Raw genomic sequence first — 19,845 nt, 5'->3', positions numbered from 1 at the left:
GAGACATTCATACGTGTTTCAGTGCATTGCAAAAACTAGATCCTGCAATTGGTTCTGATTGCTTATGTGTCTCTCAGGGTTTAAACTTATGACCCCCTCTTTATTGTGTTATAGAATTCATCCTTTTTTAACAGATATACTTATTGTGGGTTCACGTGTTATAATTAAAAAAAAAAAATTAATGTAACATACTGTGTAACTTTTTGTGAAAATAGAGTCTTTTAGTCCATAGAAGTAGTCTTATAGATTCACTTGTCTTTAAAACCAAAATGAACGACTGCAGACAAAATTTAAAATGGCAGTAGCATTGCACAGTTGTGTCAAGCTCATGGCCCTCCCTCTAACTAGCTATGTGATATGGGACCAATCACTTAACCACTCTAGATCTCAGCTGCTTCAGCAGTTAAATGGGAGAACACCACCACCTATCCAAAAGCTCTGAGCCCACTGCATCACTCATAGCTTTCAAAAGTTATCTGCTCTTATAATCATTGTTACTTTTGAGCATTCATTAGGAATCATTCACAACCCATGGACGGGAAAGTTTCCTTTAAAAAAATTACAGAATATACAGTATTGACCTATGTTACTGCTCTACTTTTTATTCTCTCAATCATCTGAATAAATACAAAAATTACCTCTTTGTAAATTATTAAATGAATGAATAAAGATTTAGTATATCAATAACTAACACAAGTTTTACCTTGTATGGGAGCTTTTTATGATGTAGGTCTTCATGGGAAAATTGCTAATTCTGCAAGATTAAAGAAAATGCTAAAAAAATCAGCTTCCCTTGTCAATTTAGATTTACTATTAAATTATCTCTGATCCTTAAAATAATAATAATATCCTATCAGTTAAAGCCTGAGCATTCTCTAGGAATACTCAAGGTACTCAACGATTAAGTAATTTAAAAAGGGAGGGAGAGAGTAATTTATCTAATCTTAAGAAGGAATTAAGCGCTATTGCCTTCCCTTGACTACGAGAGGGTCCCCCCCCCAAAAGCACTATTAACATATGCCTGTCTACTGAGCTTAGTTTCCATCAAGATTAGAAAATAAAAAAACAAACAAACAAAAACCTTCAACCTATAAAAGAAACTTGGAGTTTAATAACTGTTTTGTTCTTCTCTGAAATTCACTTCTAATTCACTTAAACAATAAAAGAATGAGATTAAAGAATAGCTTCCGTATATCCATTTGTTCACGTTAATCTGTTATGTGGCCACATTGGCACCTAGTGAATTGACTCCTTCATTAAAGAAATTTATTTCTCAGGAATTTCATAATTGGCTTTATGATACTAATTTCACAGTATTTTTCAATAGAAAAATGTGATAAAAAGATTTACTAAGAATATTGTCTAATTAGCTCACTAAACAAGATGCTACCATAATACACTGTTTGCTTCATTGTCCAGGATGATGAGAATCCCTGAGATGTTACTGGCCTTTTTTTTCTGTAATCAGGGTCATGTTTCTGTTGTCATCAGCCTAAATTTATTTTGTGTCTTCCATCCTTTCTTTCAGGATTCTTGGTAGAAAGCATGCACGTTAGGCTGGGAGAAAGCGTGCATCTTTTTAATTTGCCTCTTGGAAGGCAGAACACAGAATGCCTTATTAGCATAGTTATCTCTTCTGCTTTTGTGCTGTGGTACAGGGAGCATGACAGTGTGTTGTCATTCCTGCTCATTAAAACCCCAGGTAATAACTGCATACACGACAATTGTTTGTACTGGCAGACAATGATGCTTCATTTTCACATATGGAAATACTTTTATCATAAATATGATGCTTTATGGAACTCTATAATGATATTTCCTAAAAAGCGTCTAATTGCTTATTTCTTGTTTCAGACACTTAAGGAATTTTCGAGGTTTACAGCCACTGTAATAACTTCGTCTATTATTTCTTTTTATTAACAATGAAATGGGCATTCATTTCTTTTGTTCCTTTACCAATAAAAAGCACTGGATGTTGACGCACTGTATGTAAGGTATAGATATTACATTTATAGCACATAGAAGTATTTGAGTTAGAAATTTTAGTCAAATCTCCTTTTTCCCCCATTTATCTTTTTAGATTTTCACAGTTGGCAGAGTTTTCTGAGCCAGGTTGAATAATGTAATGTATGAACCAGAGCTGCAAGGAAATGTATAAGCCATCTTACTGTACAGACCCAGATTTATTTTAAAAACAAAAATAAACAGAAAAATCAAAACCTAATTTTAATCTTGTTCTTATAATGTCTATGACACATTGAAGTATATTAGTTAACTTTCCCCACATAAATATTCTAGGAAAGACTAAACCTGGAAACTTGAAAGTATTCAAACAAAGGCAGAAAAATATTTTTACCAGATATTATTAAAGTATTCATTTTATCAGATTTCTTGTAGAATGTTTAGGCTTTTCTGCATTAGTACTGAAGTATTTTAATACCGTGGGATATTTAAATACTGGCTAGAAATAATCTAAGCAGAAATAATTACTCAGATATTTTACCCAAGCAAATTCACACCCATTCTTTGCTTTACAGAAATCTTTGCAGATAACTTTCTATGGTGATCATCTTAACCTGGTATGGAGATGCTTTCCTACAAAGAGAGAGAGAGAGAGACCTTTATTCTTGTATTTTTACTGAAGTCTTTTTGAATGGGACTGTTAGAATAACATACTGCCGAAGGTTTTGGTGTATTGTGAGCTGGAAACTCAAAGTAAGAGGAACAGGTTTCAGTTTAGATTATTTTAAGGTAAAAATGCCAATTTATGCACAACTGAAGTTGGAGCAGAGTCATGATTCAGACCTCAAAAAAAAAAAATCCTTATGTAGTTGTGAGAAATTCAGGAAAACAAGACAATAGCATAAGTGCCCTTGCAAATTCACACATAAGGGTACGTGTCACTGAATCCCTCTCTCACTATAAATACCTTTTTTTTCTATGTTTAGGTTTCCAGTAACTAACTTTTCCATTTCTGCAATTTTTAAAGAACCTAGGGCATAGCGGCAAGGTAAGAAGCCAGGAGAGACAGTAAATTGATATTGATTTAGCTGTGAGGGTAGTGAAAGTGAAATCACACAACCAGGAGTGACACTTCAGGAAAACATGGAAATGACAAGATTCCAAGTATGGGAATTAAGTAAGCAAGGGTTATTTAGTGGACATATTAGAAATTCCTATCCCTTGTGGGGTTTGAAGATGGATGGGAAAACTATTTGTTGTCTACAGAATCCCAAAATATTTAGACAAAATGTGAAATTTAAACAACATTGGTTTGTAGAGATCTAATATAACAACTGATTTTTTTCCTTCCTGTGACATCTGGAGTGTTTGTAATTGGATAGACACAATCAAAGTGGCCATTTTCATATCACATTAATAAAGAAAACTTGAGCCTATTTAGGCTATGAATAGCCTCAAGATATTTGTTAGATTTTTGTTTCCAATATGTTAATTAACATATATATTTTATGTCCTCATTCCTCAGGGAAAAATCAATGGTGTTTTATAAGATAGAAGACTACGAATATAGATCTGTATCATATCATGGGTGTTTTCTTTCCATAGCACTATAAGTACTATTTTGCCATAAAAAAGGAAAGAAATTTTGCCGTGTGACAACACAGATGAACCTTGAGGACATTATGCTACATGAAGTAAGTCTGACAGAGAAACACAGACTAAATGATCTCACTTCTATATGGAATCTAAAAAAAAAAAAGTTCTCAAGCTCATACATGCAGAGAACAGTTTGATAGTTACCAGAGATAGGGGTGGGTGGGCGAAATAAGTGAAGGTGGTCAAAAGGCACAAACTTCCAGTGGTAAAATAAATAAGTCCTGTGGATGTAATGTACAGCATGACAACTATAGTTAATAATACTTTATTGCATATTTGAAAGTTGCTAAAAGGGTATATTTTAAAACTTCTCATCACACACAAAAAAATTTTTGTAACTCTGTATGGTGATGGATGTTAACTGGATATTGTGGTAATTGTTTTGCAATGTATACAAATATTGAATCATTATGTTGTATACCTGAAAAGTAATACAGAGGGTGCCAAAAAATGTATACACATTTTAAGAAAGTAAAAAACTGCATCAAAACTGTAATACTCAATATATATGGAAAACAAACGATGAATACAAGTCACATTTGACTTCTGAAATTACAAGGGGTGCTAAAAGTGGTTACCATCAGTGTAATTTTAATGCAGTTTTTTTTCCTTTCTTAAAATGTGTATACATTTTTTTGTGTGTAATGCTACATGTCAATTATACCTCAATTAAAAAACAAACAAATAAACAAACAAAAAACAAAAAACCTAGTTTTTGATATTGTAAATTAAAGAAAACCCATAGGTGTTAGGATCACATTTGTTAGCAAGGGAAGTCACTGGAGTTTATTCATGGCCTGATATAATTTCAAAAAGTGCTCTCCTGAACACGAAATGACTCATTTACATTGAAGAGCTCTTGAATGTCGCCTAGGATTTAGTTACAATTATGAGATTAAAAATGCATTAAAATGCTAGACAGCTTTCAGGCTGACCTCGAAAGACAAAGAAGGGAATCATCGACAGTCTCAATCATGAAAGAAAGTGGGTGATGTTGGGAGAAAGGAAATCAGAAGCGTAGGTAAGTGAGGAAAAAAAGAAAGCATGAATACATAAGCTATTGAGTACGAAAGGCAGTCTTCTCAGATTTAGACTATTACACTGAAGTGGATGAAACCACTCTGAAAGTTATTCCAAACAATCATTGCTGGCAAATGATAGTTAAGAAGAAATGGACAAGAGTCAATACAATCTTGAATTCTGAGAAATGGATTGGATCTAAAGAGTCAAATTAGGACATTTTAAAACATCACATGTAAAGAGTATGAAAGAATTGACTGTAGTTATTTGGTAAAAGTAGCATCCACAATGGAATCTAATTAGAATTATAAAGCGATCAGCCTGAAAGTATCATTTAAAACAAACAAATTTAAAATGGTTTTAAGGACTAGGGTCATAAGTAAATATCACTCTGGACAGTATAGGAGACATGACAAAAAGGTCCTGAACAACGAGTAATCATTATTCACGCTGTGTAGTTCTTACACAATATTCAGAAGCAACAGTTGATAAAATATATTATTCCTTACTCATGCACAAAAACCTCTTCACTTATAAATGCATTGATATATTTGCACACCATCAACCCTGGGCTCTTTTTGAAATACAACCTCCATATCTTAAGTTGGCACTATGAAAAAATGAGCACACACACACACACACATGCACACATAAACACATATACAAACGCATACACACATAAGACATCTTTGAGTTTGTGTTAAACAAAATGCTTCATCACTCATTTCCATTAACAATGGATGTTTTCACCCCCAAATAGTTAAGGGTATAATTTGCTTTCAACACCTAGTTCCTTCTTGCTCAATTAGAAATATAGTATCTATTTAACTTTACCAAACATAAACACAATAGAGGCTAGTGCAGATTAATACCCTTGTGTAGGAACTAGGAATTTAAGACAGTTAATTTTAATGAAGCAAAGCAATCATCTTAGGACAAACCTTTTGCTGTAAAATATATTTAAATATACTATGTATTCTATTTAGAATGTTTCTTTAATAGTAATTCAATATTTCAAAAGATTAAGTATTGTTTTGACCTTTATAATTAACCAACTGTTGACCTTTGGAAATTTTGTACTTTCAGTTAGTTTAAATAAGCTGAACTCTTTTTAAAATTTAAATATTTTAAAACTTTAGAAAAAGTAATATTGCAATTCTGAGAAATCCTGCTCAATCAAAAATGTTCTATTCTGGTCCCTTTTTGCCCTAAAGTCAATGTATTTCTCATGAAAATGAAGCATGATCGTAACATCTGTTCGCTTAATAGAGTCATGACTACTCTTTCTTCTAGTTCAGGCACTTTTTAAGTGAGTTAAAGTTCTGGCAGGATTTTTTGTGATTCATTGAGCTTCATTATTCTTTGAGTCATGTAATTAAATGATCATATCAAATAAAAACATGGTAGTGCCTATTAATCAAAAGAGTTCTATGCTTGCAGAGATCAAGAATCAAGTGCCAAGAAGGACTCCTAAGGGTCTCAGCTGCAATTGATGTCATAGTGATTTCAAAGAATAAAAAGGTGATTCACCAACAAGACAATTTCTGAGACTCTAGCTGGCCACGTATTATTAAAGTCTTTACAACCCAACTTTCAATGCCATACTGACTCTTATTGCCATACTTCTGAGAGAAAGCTAGTATACAAAATAGACAGTGACATCCAGATGGAATTAATTGATGTTAACAATGTGATTTTGCCCATAGTATTTTTTTTTAAATGACACAACCTAATCAAAGTAACTTGTATTCGCCATTATTCCACAGGATAGTAGTATCCCAGAACAACTTTTCAAACATGAAATACACCTCTGCCTAAAGATGCAATGGACCTTCCATTGTTGGCATTTGCATTCATTCAGCTCTGTTTGTTTTACACACATTACATCCTGTAGTCAGGAAGAGGTATTTAAAACAATTTCCCTTCCTCTAACTATTGCAGCTGCTTCTACCAAGCAATGAAAGTTGCTAGAGAAATCATATACACACATACATGTAAAGTTAGGGAAACAAGCTGCATTATTTCCCTGATTTAAAATGAGCTCAATCAGTAGAAAAGGAAAATGCTATAAGATACAGCTTGATGAGCAGCTGAAGACAAGAATATACTCCGACACAGTTTTAGAATTCAGGATATATCTCACTTGATGTTTGGATGAGACAAAGAAAAAGTTTCCTCTTAATTTTTCTAAACCATTGAATGAACAACTACAATTTAAGAAAGGAATGTAACCCAAAATAGCAGCATGTGAAAATTTCTTAAATATGATCCTGAGGTTTTAAGGGCAGGAAAAAAAAAGGTCTTGCTCTTATTTAATTCTAGTTTATAAAATTATATCATTTTATAAATTTTAATTTATAAGAAGTTGAGGTTAAAAGCGTACTTTTCAAAATGCAGCAATAAAACTTAAGCTATGCAAAACTGACTGCTAACAATCATTCTTTAGTAGGAAAACAAATATATTAACTACATTGCAAAGCAAAAATTAAAATCCAGATTAATCAAATAACAAAGATTAAATAAAGAGGCATATTATTCCATATCCCACAGATTTAAGGAAAAAAGACATTGAAAGTATCTGAAAAATAAAATAGTCTTACTCTTGACGGTCGCTGTCCGGGTACAGTTGTAAAGAATAGCCAACTCCCCAAACACTTTTCCAGGACCCATGGTGCACAACTTCACACCTTCTTTTGTAACTTCAACCTTACCATCTAAAAACAAAAGAAGGGAAAACACATTATTTTAATTATCTCTCTCACTTTCTTTCCTTTGTTGTGTTTTCAATATGAGGTGAGGAGTGCTAGGTTCCTTTTTAAAATGCAAAGCATTTACCAATGAAAACAAAGTCATCATCAACATGCAATACAAGAAATGCAATAAAATACAGAAATTAAGAAATCCATATCCTTTCTTAATCACAGATAAGATTTAAAATGAGACTGGAAGAAAATACTAGGAAATAAAAGAGACAAAAATGAAAACATATAAAATTATTCCAAATGTGTTATTAGAAAACTATGATATTTCCAATTTCCATGTCATTTTGAATCTAAAAGAAAAACTGAGTAAGTGGGTACATTTTCTATAGCACACTTCATACTTGAGAATTCTCATTTGAATTAGGCAGTTATTGTGGAAAGAGAGACTACTTTGACCATTCGGCATTATTTAATTGTAGCTTATGATATCTTTTATTTTTAAACATCTTATCTGATATGAGCAAGATTGTTTTATATGCTTCCCAGTCCTGCAACATTGACTGTAAGGAAAAACAAACTACAAGGTTTGAAGGCAAAGAAAGAGACATTAGGAGTGTTTATGTTCCACAAAGGACCTGTAAAATGAAATGTTAAAGAAGGAAAAAGCTAAGAAACACTGTACACTCTATATACATTGTTGCCTGCAAGTAAGGAAAATGTTACTCATGAGGGAAATGGAAAAAAAAATACATTTTTAAAAATCATAGCTATGTACACTAGAAATTGTGTCACCTAACACAACGAGAGGAGACATAAAAAAGCAATACAATCTATTCTAGACTTAATCCTCCCCTTCCAGTATTCCTCCAACATGCTTATGCACAGTCTACAGAAGAAAAGCCCAATGCTTGTCAAGAGCCAGTGATTGAAGGGAACTAAATGCCACCAAGTGTTTTCCAAACTTCAGGCCTTCATACATTGACTTCACAATTGTTCCTTCATCTGTGTGCTTCCTGTAACATTGAACTTCTAGAATTTTGCCTTTAAATTCACTCTATCCTTTTAAAAAACATTCTAGTTTTAGCTCAACAATAATATTTGTAAAATCACAGGGTTGATGTACTAATTTATTTTTTTCAGACACCTATTGAGATAAAATAGGATTTTTTTGTTAAATAATTAATTTTAATCCATGTACCAGTGATGCAAAATCAACACTTCAGAGGACATAGTTCTGCCCCGAAAGCCATTTTATCTAAATGGCATTAATGGAGAAAGAATTTTGCAGTAAGTAGAATAAAATTCCACACAAAAACTCCGTACTCTTAAACTGTGTGTATACATCCCCTAGAAATGAACAAATCCAACAATTCAAAGGGTTTGGAAATAATTTCTTACGCAGGTATGGCTGGTATGGTTTGTCTTTTTCATGGCTTACTTCTTGACTACAGGAAACCAGCACTTTTTCTCTCAATAAATACTTCAAAATCAGCCTATTAAATTTGTATTTTCATAAGTTTTAGATCCCCCATGACATTTCCCTCTCTTTATGTCCCGGTAAAAACCATGCTCATATAACACTGATCTGTTTTACCTTATGAACAATTAATCTTGTAACTGATCATGTTTTGCTCTCTCATATGACATCTAGAAGGTTCACAGCCAGAACTGTATGACTCTGGGATTTGTAATTTATGCACAAGCTCACTTCTGGTTCCAACTCATTTTCTTGACTTATATGTGCCTAATTTTCTCACGTCTAACTCGTTTTATTGTTTTCTTTATTTCTTTTTAAAAAGATGGTAGAGAAGCTCCCGAGATCCTTCCCTGGTTCTGTCCATATAAGGATTGACCAGGTCACAGGGTGGGACTTCCAGGTGACACATATACTGTGCATGGTGTGAGCTTTCAAAATTACCCATGTTCATGCTCTAAAAGCATAGTAGAGGAAATATTTGAAGGTGATTCACTTTAAAATGGCATTCTTTACAAGGCTTCCAGTCAAGATAGTAGAGTAGGCAAACACTGTGCTTGCCTCCTCTCATGACCATATCAAAATTGTAACTAAACTAAAGAACAACTACCACTAAGAACCACCTGAAGTCTAGCTAAACAGAAGTCCTATAATTAAGGATATACAGAAGAAGCCATTGTAAGACTGGTAGGAGGGGTAGAGACTCAGAACAGCCTGCTCCCATACCCACATGTGGTAGTTAAAAATCAGGAGGTATATATCAGCTGTGGAAGTCCCTTCTGAGGAGTGAGGGGCACCAGCCACACACCAGGCTCCTCAGCCTTCGGTTCCAGTCCAAGGATAAGTCCCCACAACTTCCATCTGTAAAATTCAGCAGAGGTTGTAGCTGAATGAGACAGAGGAGTCCCAGGCATTCCTATTAAAGGTCCCACACACAAACTTACATGCTTACAGGCTTACTTGCTCTGAGCTTCAGCACTGGGGCAGCAAATCAAAAGGCACCAGGGACTTACGAGGAGGAACTGAGTTGTCTGGCATCAGGATGAAGGCTGAAGGGGGAGCTTTCTCCCATATAGAAATGCTGGCAGAAGCCACTGTTCCTTTCTTGAGCCCTCCCTTAACCCAGTGTGCAGACACAAGCGGCCACCTTATCTGAGTCTCTATCAACCTGGCTAACACTGTTAGCCTCACTCCGGTAGTGCCCTGAGACTCCACGACTCCCAATTTGCAGGCTCACTCAATCTGATTCCAGTGGTTTATCCATAAAAATGGCTTGTCTTGGGTCATGCTGCAGCCCTTCCTAAAATCTCCCAAAGTTCACAAACCCCAAACAAGCAGCATCTAGCCTCAGGGTGCCCTGTACCTCTTGCTAAGCAGCCCCAAGCCAGGCACTAGAGGCACCCTGCTTTGGTTTGCAGCTTAGCCTCTCCCAGGCATATCCAAACCCAGCACAAGTGGCAACCACCTGCAGATCACTTTGTAGCTAACACCAAGTGGCCCCAGGCAGCGCATAGGCAGCAGCTGACCTTGGCCCACAACAGAGCCCCTCCCAAGAAGCCCCAGAACCAACACACATGATGGCCAGATTTAGACCACACCAGAGCATTACCAAAGTACCTCCACAAAAAACACACTTAAAGGACAGACTGGGGCAGGCATCAGAGCCCCGACAAAGCACATGCTGCTCCATAGGGTCAGTTCCTGCATAATAGCTCCTCCACTGTAGTCACAGCCAGTCCTCACAACCAATCAGCTTGAGGGTCAATCCCTCCCACTGACATACAAACAGAAATTAAGGCTCAACTACAATAGGAGGGCACACACAACTCACACAAGGGATCCACCTGTAGAACCCAGCTCAGGTGACCAGAGAAATTGCACCACTGAGCTTTACAGGATATCTACTCCATAAGTCCACTTTTCTAAGACCGAGAGACATATCACCTCTACCTAATACATAGAAACAAATACAAAAGGCAGCGAAAATGAAGAGACTAAGAAACATGCCCCACTGAAAGAACAAAACAAAACTGTAGAAAAATAGCTAAACAAAATGGAGATTAGCAACCTACCAGAGATCGAGTTTAAAATACTGGTTATAAGGATGCTCAAGAAACTTAGTGAGAACTTCAACAAAAAGATAGTAAACATAAACATCTAGTGGAGATAGGAAATATATATATATATATATATATATATACATATATATATATATATATGTATATATATATATATATACATATATATATATTACACTAGATGTAAATATGTTTATATATAAATCAGAATAAAGAATACAATCACTGAAATAAAGACTACTTAGAGGGAATCAATAGTAGATTAGAATCCGGATCAAAATGGCGGCGTGAGGTGAGCCTCTGTAAAGCTCTCCTGGAATTTACAACTAATTGGACAACAATAACTCCACAAAACACTCCCTGCACAGCAGACAGGCAAGACGAAGAGGTCCACTACTGAATTCACCTCCAGGTGGGTGAATCGCGCGAGCGGGGGAGGAGGGAAGGGAGAAGTGCGGGACAGAGCCCCGCGGGCGCAGGACAAAGACCTAGCTCAGTGCTCCGAGCTCGCTGCATCCCGGAACTATTGCAGCTGCGGGAAAGGGAAGGACTCGGACTGCTAGGGCTCCACTTACGGCCCACAGGGCTGAGGGGGCAGCATATAGCACAGCTGAACCCAACGTTCACGGCAGACCTCGGAGAAAAGACTGAGGGAAGAAGGCTGAAAACTGTGATTAAGCCCTCACTGCCGAGCGGAGAACGGAAGCCTTAGGCACTGAGACTAGCCGCCCCTCCCTACCCTCCCAGAGCTCGCCCCACCCCCACCTGCCCGGTGCTAGAAGCGATAAACTAGCAGTGTCAGATCACAAGGACAGGATCTTTGCTGTTCTGAGAACTGTGGACTGCAGAAACAGATTCGCAGCCCAACTAGTTACGGCAAAGGGGAGGGAGCTGTGGAAGCAGGACCGGCTGTGGTGGTGGTCGCCGCCATTGCTCTGGGCCACCTCTCACAACTCACCCCGCCCCTGGCCCCACCTATCTGGGCGGATCCCTGCAGGAGTAAACAGAACTGCTGAAACATACGGGCTCTGAATCGGGTGCAGAAAGAGCTTTGGAACTTCAAAAGCTCTCCGCACCCCCACAGGGACGTGACGCCCTATGACCCAAGTGAACTGTTAACAGAGGAGAGGCCCGTCTCCCAGGGAATCCCCCCATCGTGTGAGAAGCTGGAAAAGTGCAGAGAAAATATAGCACTACTGTGTCAGAGAGACCTCTTCCTATCAACCTGTTGAATAAACCACTCCTGTAGATGTCTAGGAAGAGAAATAATAAATCAGTAATTGCCATGAATAACCAAGGCAACAAGACAGCTCAAAAAGAAAGTGAAAAGTCTCCAGAAAAGGAACTTAGAGATATGGAAATATGTGACTTAAATGATAGAGAATTCAAGATTGCAGTTCTGAAAAACCTCAAAGAGATGCAAGAAAACACAGAAAGGCAATTTAATGAACTGAGAAACGCAATCAAAGAACAACATGAGCATTTTACGAAAGAGATTGAAATTTTAAAAAAGAACCAAATGGAATTTCTGGAGATTAAGAACTCAATAGAAGAAATTAAGAATGAAATAACCAGCTTAGGTAGTAGAGTTGACCAGATGGAAGAAAGAATCAGTGACATCGAAGATAGAAACCTGGAAATTACACAGATGGAAGAAGAAAGAGACTTGAGACTTAAAAGAAACAAAAGAACTCTACAAGAACTTTCTGACTCCATCAGAAAGAGCAATATAAGAATAATGGGCATACCAGAAGGAGAAGAAAGAGAGAAGGGAACAGAGAATATACTCAAAGAAATTGTCAATGAGAACTTCCCAAATTTGTGGACAGAACTGGATCCTCGAATCCAAGAAGCAAATAGAACACCTAATTACCTCAATCCCAACAGGCCTTCTCCAAGACACATTGTATTCAAGCTGTCTAAAATTAACTCCAAAGAAAGAATCCTCAAGGCAGCCAGGGAAAAGAAGACGGTAACCTACAAAGGAAAGCCCATTAGATTATCATCCGATTTTTCAGCAGAAACTCTACAAGCCAGGAGGGAGTGGAACCAAATATTCAAACTATTGAAAGAGAGAAATCATGAGCCAAGAATAATATATCCAGCGAAGATATCCTTTAGATATGAAGGAGGAATAAAGACCTTTCCAGACATACAGAAGCTGAGGGAATTTTCTAATACACGACCTGCACTACAAGAAATACTAAAGGAGGCTATTAGACCACCATCAACAGGGACAATTTGTGGCAACCGAAACATAAAAAGGGGGAGCGTAAAGGCCTGAACCGGAATATGGGAATGGAGAAAGTAAGCGTGCTGAAGAAAATGGAATACTCTAAATATCAAACTTACTTTTACATAATCTTAAGGGTAACCACTCAAAAAAATTCCAGAACTGAAATATATATTGTAATAAAAGAAGAAACAGAGGGAAACATCATAGAATACCACCACACAGAAATAATCGACAACAACAAAAAGGCAAAGAAACAATGGAGACACAGCCTTACCAGAAAACTAAAGCTAGAATGACAGGAAATCCTCACGTATCAATAATCACCCTAAATGTAAATGGACTGAACTCACCAATAAAAAGGCACAGAGTAGCAGATTGGATCAAAAAACTAAACCCAACCATATGCTGTCTCCAAGAGACACATCTCAGCTACAAGGACAAGCATAGACTCAAAGTGAAAGGGTGGAAACTGGCACTCCAAGCAAATGGTACCCAGAGAAAATCAGGTGTAGCCATAATGATATCAGATGAAACAGACTTCAGGGTGAAAAAGATAACAAGAGACAAAGATGGACATTTCATAATGGTAAAGGGGACTATACAACAAGAAGACATAACAGTCATCAATATTTATGCCCCCAATCAGGGAGCACCAAAATACACCAAGCAACTACTAACAGAACTAAAGGGAGAAATTGACCAAAACACAATTATACTAGGGGACTTAAATACATCATTGACAGCTATGGATAGATCATCCAAACAGAAAATAAATAACGAAATTGCAGCCCTAAATGACACATTAAATGAAATGGACATCATTGACATATATAGAGCACTTCATCCTAAAACATCAGATTATACATTCTTTTCGAGTGTACATGGAACATTCTCAAGGATAGACCATATATTGGGACATAAAAGCAGCCTCAGCAAATTTAAGAAGATTGAAATCATACCAAGCATATTCTCTGATCACAAGGCTTTGAAATTGGATATCAACTGCGAAAAGAAAGCAAAAAGAAACACAAATACATGGAGATTAAACAACATACTTTTAAAGAACGACTGGGTCAAAGAAGAAATTAGAGGAGAGATCAAAAGATATATAGAAACAAATGACAATGAAAATACATCCTACCAAAATTTTTGGGATGCGGCAAAAGCAGTTATAAGAGGGAAATTTATATCATTACAGGCCTATCTCAAGAAACAAGAAAAATCCCAAATAAACAACCTCATGTTACACCTCAAAGAACTAGAAAAAGAAGAACAAGTGAAACCCAAAGTCAGCAGAAGAAAGGAAATAACAAAAATCAGAGCAGAGCTAAATGAAATAGAGAACAAAAAGACAATAGAAAAAATTAATGTGACAAAGAGCTGGTTCTTTGAAAAAATTAATAAAATCGACAAACCCTTGGCTAGACTCACTAAGATAAAAAGAGAGAAGACACTAATTAACAAAATCAGAAATGAGAAAGGGGAAGTTATCACGGACACCACAGAAATACAAAGGATCATCCAAGAATACTATGAAGGACTATATGCCACCAAATTTAATAACCTAGAAGAAATGGACAAGTTCTTAGAAACATATAGCCTTCCAAGGCTGAACCATGAAGAACTGGAAAACCTAAACAGACCGATCACCAGTAAAGACATTGAATCAGTCATCCAAAACCTTCCCAAAAGCAAAAGTCCGGGACCAGATGGCTTCACTAGTGAATTCTACCAAACCTTCAAACAGGATCTAATACCAATCCTGCTCAAACTCTTCCAAAAAATTGAAGAAGAGTCAGTACTCCCTAACTCATTTTATGAGGCCAACATTACCCTGATACCAAAACCTGGTAAGGACAACACAAAAAAAGAAAACTACAGACCTATATCTCTGATGAATACTGATGCAAAAATCCTAAACAAAATTTTAGCAAATCGAATACAACAATGCATTAAAAAGATTATTCATCATGACCAAGTGGGGTTCATCCCCGGGGCACAAGGATGGTTCAACGTCCGCAAATCCATCAATGTGATACATCACATAAACAAAATAAAGGACAAAAATCATATGATTATATCAATTGATGCAGAAAAAGCATTTGACAAGATACAACATCCATTTATGATTAAAACACTTAATAAAATAGGTATAGAAGGAAGATACCTCAACATAATAAAGGCCATCTATGACAAGCCCTCAGCTAATCTCATAATTAATGGTGAAAAACTGAAGCCCTTTGCTCTACGTTCAGGAACACGACAGGGCTGTCCCCTATCACCTCTGCTTTTCAACATAGTGTTGGAAGTCCTTGCCAGAGCCATCAGGCAAGAGAAAGAAATAAAAGGCATCCAAATTGGGAATGAAGAAGTTAAAATATCACTCTTTGCAGATGATATGATGCTATATATAGAAAACCCTAAAGACTCCACCAAAAAGCTGTTAGAAACAATCAATGAATACAGTAAAGTTGCTGGCTACAAAATCAACGTACAAAAGTCCATTGCATTCCTATATACTAACAATGAAATCTCAGAAAAAGAAATACAAAAAACAATTCCCTTTGCAATTGCAGCAAAAAGAATAAAATACCTAGGAATAAATTTAACCAAGGATGTGAAGGATTTATATGCTGAAAACTATAAGACATTTTTGAAAGAAATTGAAGATGACACAAAGAAATGGAAGGACATTCCGTGCTCATGGCTTGGAAGAATCAACATAGTTAAAATGGCCATATTACCCAAAGCAATATACAGATTTAATGCAATCCCCATCAAAATCCCAATGGCATTTTTTAAAGAAATAGAACAAAAAATCATCAGATTTGTTTGGAACCACAAAAGACCCCGAATAGCCAAAGCAATCTTAAGAAAAAAGAACAGTGCTGGAGGTATCACACTGCCTGACTTTAGCTTGTACTACAGGGCTACAATAATCAAAACAGCATGGTATTGGCGGAAAAACAGACACGTAGACCAATGGAATAGAATTGAGAACCCAGAAATAAAACCACATAAATATGGACAGATAATTTTTGACAAAGAAGCTAAAAACATACAATGGAGGAATGACAGCCTCTTCAATAAATGGTGCTGGCAGAATTGGATAGCCACGTGCAAAAGAATGAAACTGGACTGCTATCTGTCACCATGTACCAAAATTAATTCAAAATGGATCAAAGACTTAAGCATAAGACCTGACACAATAAACTGCATTGAAGAAAACATAGGTACTAAACTTATGGACCTTGGGTTCAAAGAGCATTTTATGAATTTGACTCCAAAGGCAATGGAAGTAAAAGATAAAATAAACAAATGGGACTATATGAAACTTAAAAGTTTCTGCACAGCAAAAGAAACCATCGACAAAATAAAGAGGGTACCGACTAAATGGGAGAAGATTTTTGCAAATAGTTCCTCCGATAAGGGTCTAATATCCAAAATATACAAGGAACTCATGAAACTCAACAACAAAAAAACGAACAACCCAATTGAAAAATGGGCAGAGGACCTAAAGAGACATTTCTCTAAAGAGGACTTCCAAATGGCAAATAGACATATGAAAAAATGCTCAACATCACTAATCATCAGAGAAATGCAAATAAAAACCACAATGAGATATCACCTCACCCCAGTCAGAATGGCTATCATCAACAAGACAAATAGCAACAAGTGTTGGAGAGGCTGTGGAGAAAAAGGAACCCTCATACACTGTTGGTGGGAATGCAGACTGGTGCAGCCGCTATGGAAGGCAGTGTGGAGGTTCCTCAAGAAATTACGAATAGAATTACCATATGACCCAGCAATCGCTCTCCTGGGTATCTACCCCAAAAATATAAAAGCATTTCTCTATAGAGACACGTGTACTCCAATGTTCATTGCAGCTTTGTTTACGGTGGCCAAGACATGGAAACAACCAAAATGTCCTTCGATAGATGAATGGATAAAGAAGTTGTGGTACATATACACAATGGAATACTATTCAGCGTTAAGGAAAGATGATATAGGAACATTTCTGACAACATGGATGGATCTTGAGAATATAATGCTAAGCGAAATAAGTCAGACAGAAAAAGCAGAGAACCCTATGATTTCACTGATATGTGGTATATAAACCAAAAACAAGACAAACAAATAAGAAACAAGAACTCATAGACACAGACATAGTTTAGTGGTTACCAGAGGGTAAGGGGGGTGGGGGGAGGGAGATGAGGGTAAGGGGGATCAAATATATGGTGATGGAAGGAGAACTGACTCTGGGTGGTGAACACACAATGGGATTTATTGATGATGTAATACGGAATTGTACACCTGAAATTATGTAATTTCATTAACAATTGTCACCCCAATAAATAAATTAAAAAAAAAAATAGTAGATTAGATGAAGCAGAGCATCAAATCAGCAATTTGGAAGTTCATGTCAGTCATTTGTGTGTCTTTCTTAATCTAGTATTAATATAAGAAGGAAAAACAATGACCTAACTGTGAGATATAAGTTTCCTTTTAAAGAACTTCAGTGTGTCAGTACCTTATCAGTTTTCTGTTTACGATTGCTTTCAAATCCAAATGAATGTGGATTCTCTGAATCTAAACTCCCACTCATTAGATGAGGTGTTAATCTCGATGACTGAAAATCATTCTACGGCCATTGAATAAAAGCCTTTGACAAACAGCCCTGTTTTAGTGTCATGTATTCCTTCCAAAGTTTGCATAACCCAGTTGTAGTTGGGTATGTATTTTTCCTATCAGTTTCTCATTAGACATATATATATATTTATAGTAGGGTATTTTTTCCTCAACTATTTTGTGTTACTATAGTTTCTTTAACCATCAGATTCTTATAATACTTTAGTTAGGACCAAACTCTCCACTCAAATAAGTCATTTTTCTTTGATATCATCATAGCAATAATTCATACAGGAAGTACAAAAGTACAAGTTATCCAAATGGAATGAAACAGAATCTGATATGTAAGAGGTGAGTTGAGGATAAAGCTACATGAGTGAAGAGCTTTGTTTCTTCTTCAATTAGGCAAGTGTGATTTCCCTTTTGGCCATGAATGCTGTAAACATGCTTGACACAATTTTTCATTACATTAAATTACAACAGATTAAATATATATTGAATATAAAATAAAATCACAGTTATCTTTGGTAATGAGATAATCAAAAACATAAATGAGGTATCCAGAACTGAAAAATCTCATTTATGAGGTGGGGGAGGGGGGGAGAGAGATACATGCATATCAAGATACCTGAACTTCACTTATTATTTATGGTTTCTAACTCTGAGGTCATAGGGCAAACATGCATATCCACAAAGGAAACCAATATGAGGAAACAGACTAAAATGTAAGCATTTTGGATATAGAAAATCATCTGAACCATCAGACTGAAAGTCTAGAATGAGCAACTTATATGACAGTAATTCTGTCTTTGGAGATATTTAAGGAATAGAGGACATACTAAACCTATTCTAGATGGGTCAACCATTTATCTGACATGAACAGGGAAGGTTCTAGACGGATTCCACAAGCATGATGATTCTATAATATCCATACAGGTTTTGAAATCCTAGCACTTCAAAGTATACAGAAAGCACTAAATAAATGTCTGGGGATTAATTTCAATTTCTAGTGGTGAGAAAAGACCTGGCAGAGAAAGATAATGTGCACAGAAGAAAGCAACGAGAAATAGACAAATCATTCCCCAAATAAATGACAGTTGAACAGATAATTTAATTGTCTTGATTAAGTCAAGTTTATTAATCTTAATTCAGCAATGTATCATGTATTCTTGCTCTATAATTTCTACAATATGTGAGTAACTTCAGTTAGCCAAAACAATGATTGGCTGTTTCCATATTTCCTTAGAGACAGGCAAATCTAAGAGTACCACTATCCCTGTTAGACGCATGCACACTCATTATATGAGTTTCATTTTTCCTATGTTGTAATATGAAGCTTGGGAGAGTTTATGATGTAATGCAATGGTTCTCAACTGGGGTCACTTTCGACCCCAAAGGGTAGCTGGCCCTGTCTGGAGATATTTTTGGTTGTCACAATTAGGGATGTTCTACTGTCATCTAGTGGATAGAAGCCAAGAATACTGCTAAACATCCTACAATGAACCCACAATGAACAGGACAGCCCCCACAACAAAGCATTATTCTTCCCCAAATGTGAGTAGTGCCAAAGTTGAGAAACCCTGATATAAAGCAAATCCATGCACATATGAAATACTCTACATTTAAAGGGAAAATTTTGCCTTCCACTGTGTTATTTTAACCTTCACTAGATGTAAATTGCAAGCTAAAAGAAAGGTTAACACCAGGTTGCCATTCTTAAGTAAACCATGTTGTCCTTGGACTGAATAAAACCACGAAACTCCTTTGTTAAATAAATTTCCCCAGCAGGTGTCATCTGAAATAGAGCAATTATAGAAATGTTTGAAACAAGACTTATAAGACTATCATACTGATTTTAGAATGGCAGCCTTTTTTCCCCAGACGTACTTGAGAATATAGAGTTCTGGCTCTACCACTGGCTGGCTGCAGGATCCTACATAAGTTATTTGACTTTTTATGTCTTGATTATCTCTCTACAGATTTGGGATAATAATAAGTTATTTCATAGGGTTATGATGATGTAATTAGATAATACATGTGGCAAGACAAAGAATATGTAGGTTAAAAGTAGTTTTTAAGGAGGAAATT

At 36.2% G+C, this 19,845-nt stretch overlaps 1 protein-coding gene across 2 annotated transcripts in view; it reads right to left on the bottom strand.

Moving 5' to 3' along the window:
- The window catches only part of PRKG1 (protein kinase cGMP-dependent 1), a 1,143,489-nt gene that overhangs the window by 694,469 nt on the left and 429,175 nt on the right, over positions 1-19,845 (bottom strand). For both annotated transcript variants that reach the window (XM_081075399.1, XM_081075398.1), the window contains exon 3: positions 7,239-7,352. In XM_081075399.1, the coding sequence (XP_080931525.1) occupies positions 7,239-7,352 (114 nt within the window). The remainder of the gene's footprint in view (positions 1-7,238; positions 7,353-19,845) is intronic.

Source organism: Rhinolophus hipposideros (assembly GCF_964194185.1).
Source record: "Rhinolophus hipposideros genome assembly, chromosome: 15".
NCBI lineage: Eukaryota > Metazoa > Chordata > Mammalia > Chiroptera > Rhinolophidae > Rhinolophus > Rhinolophus hipposideros.
This window is presented reverse-complemented; position numbering and strand designations above follow the sequence as displayed.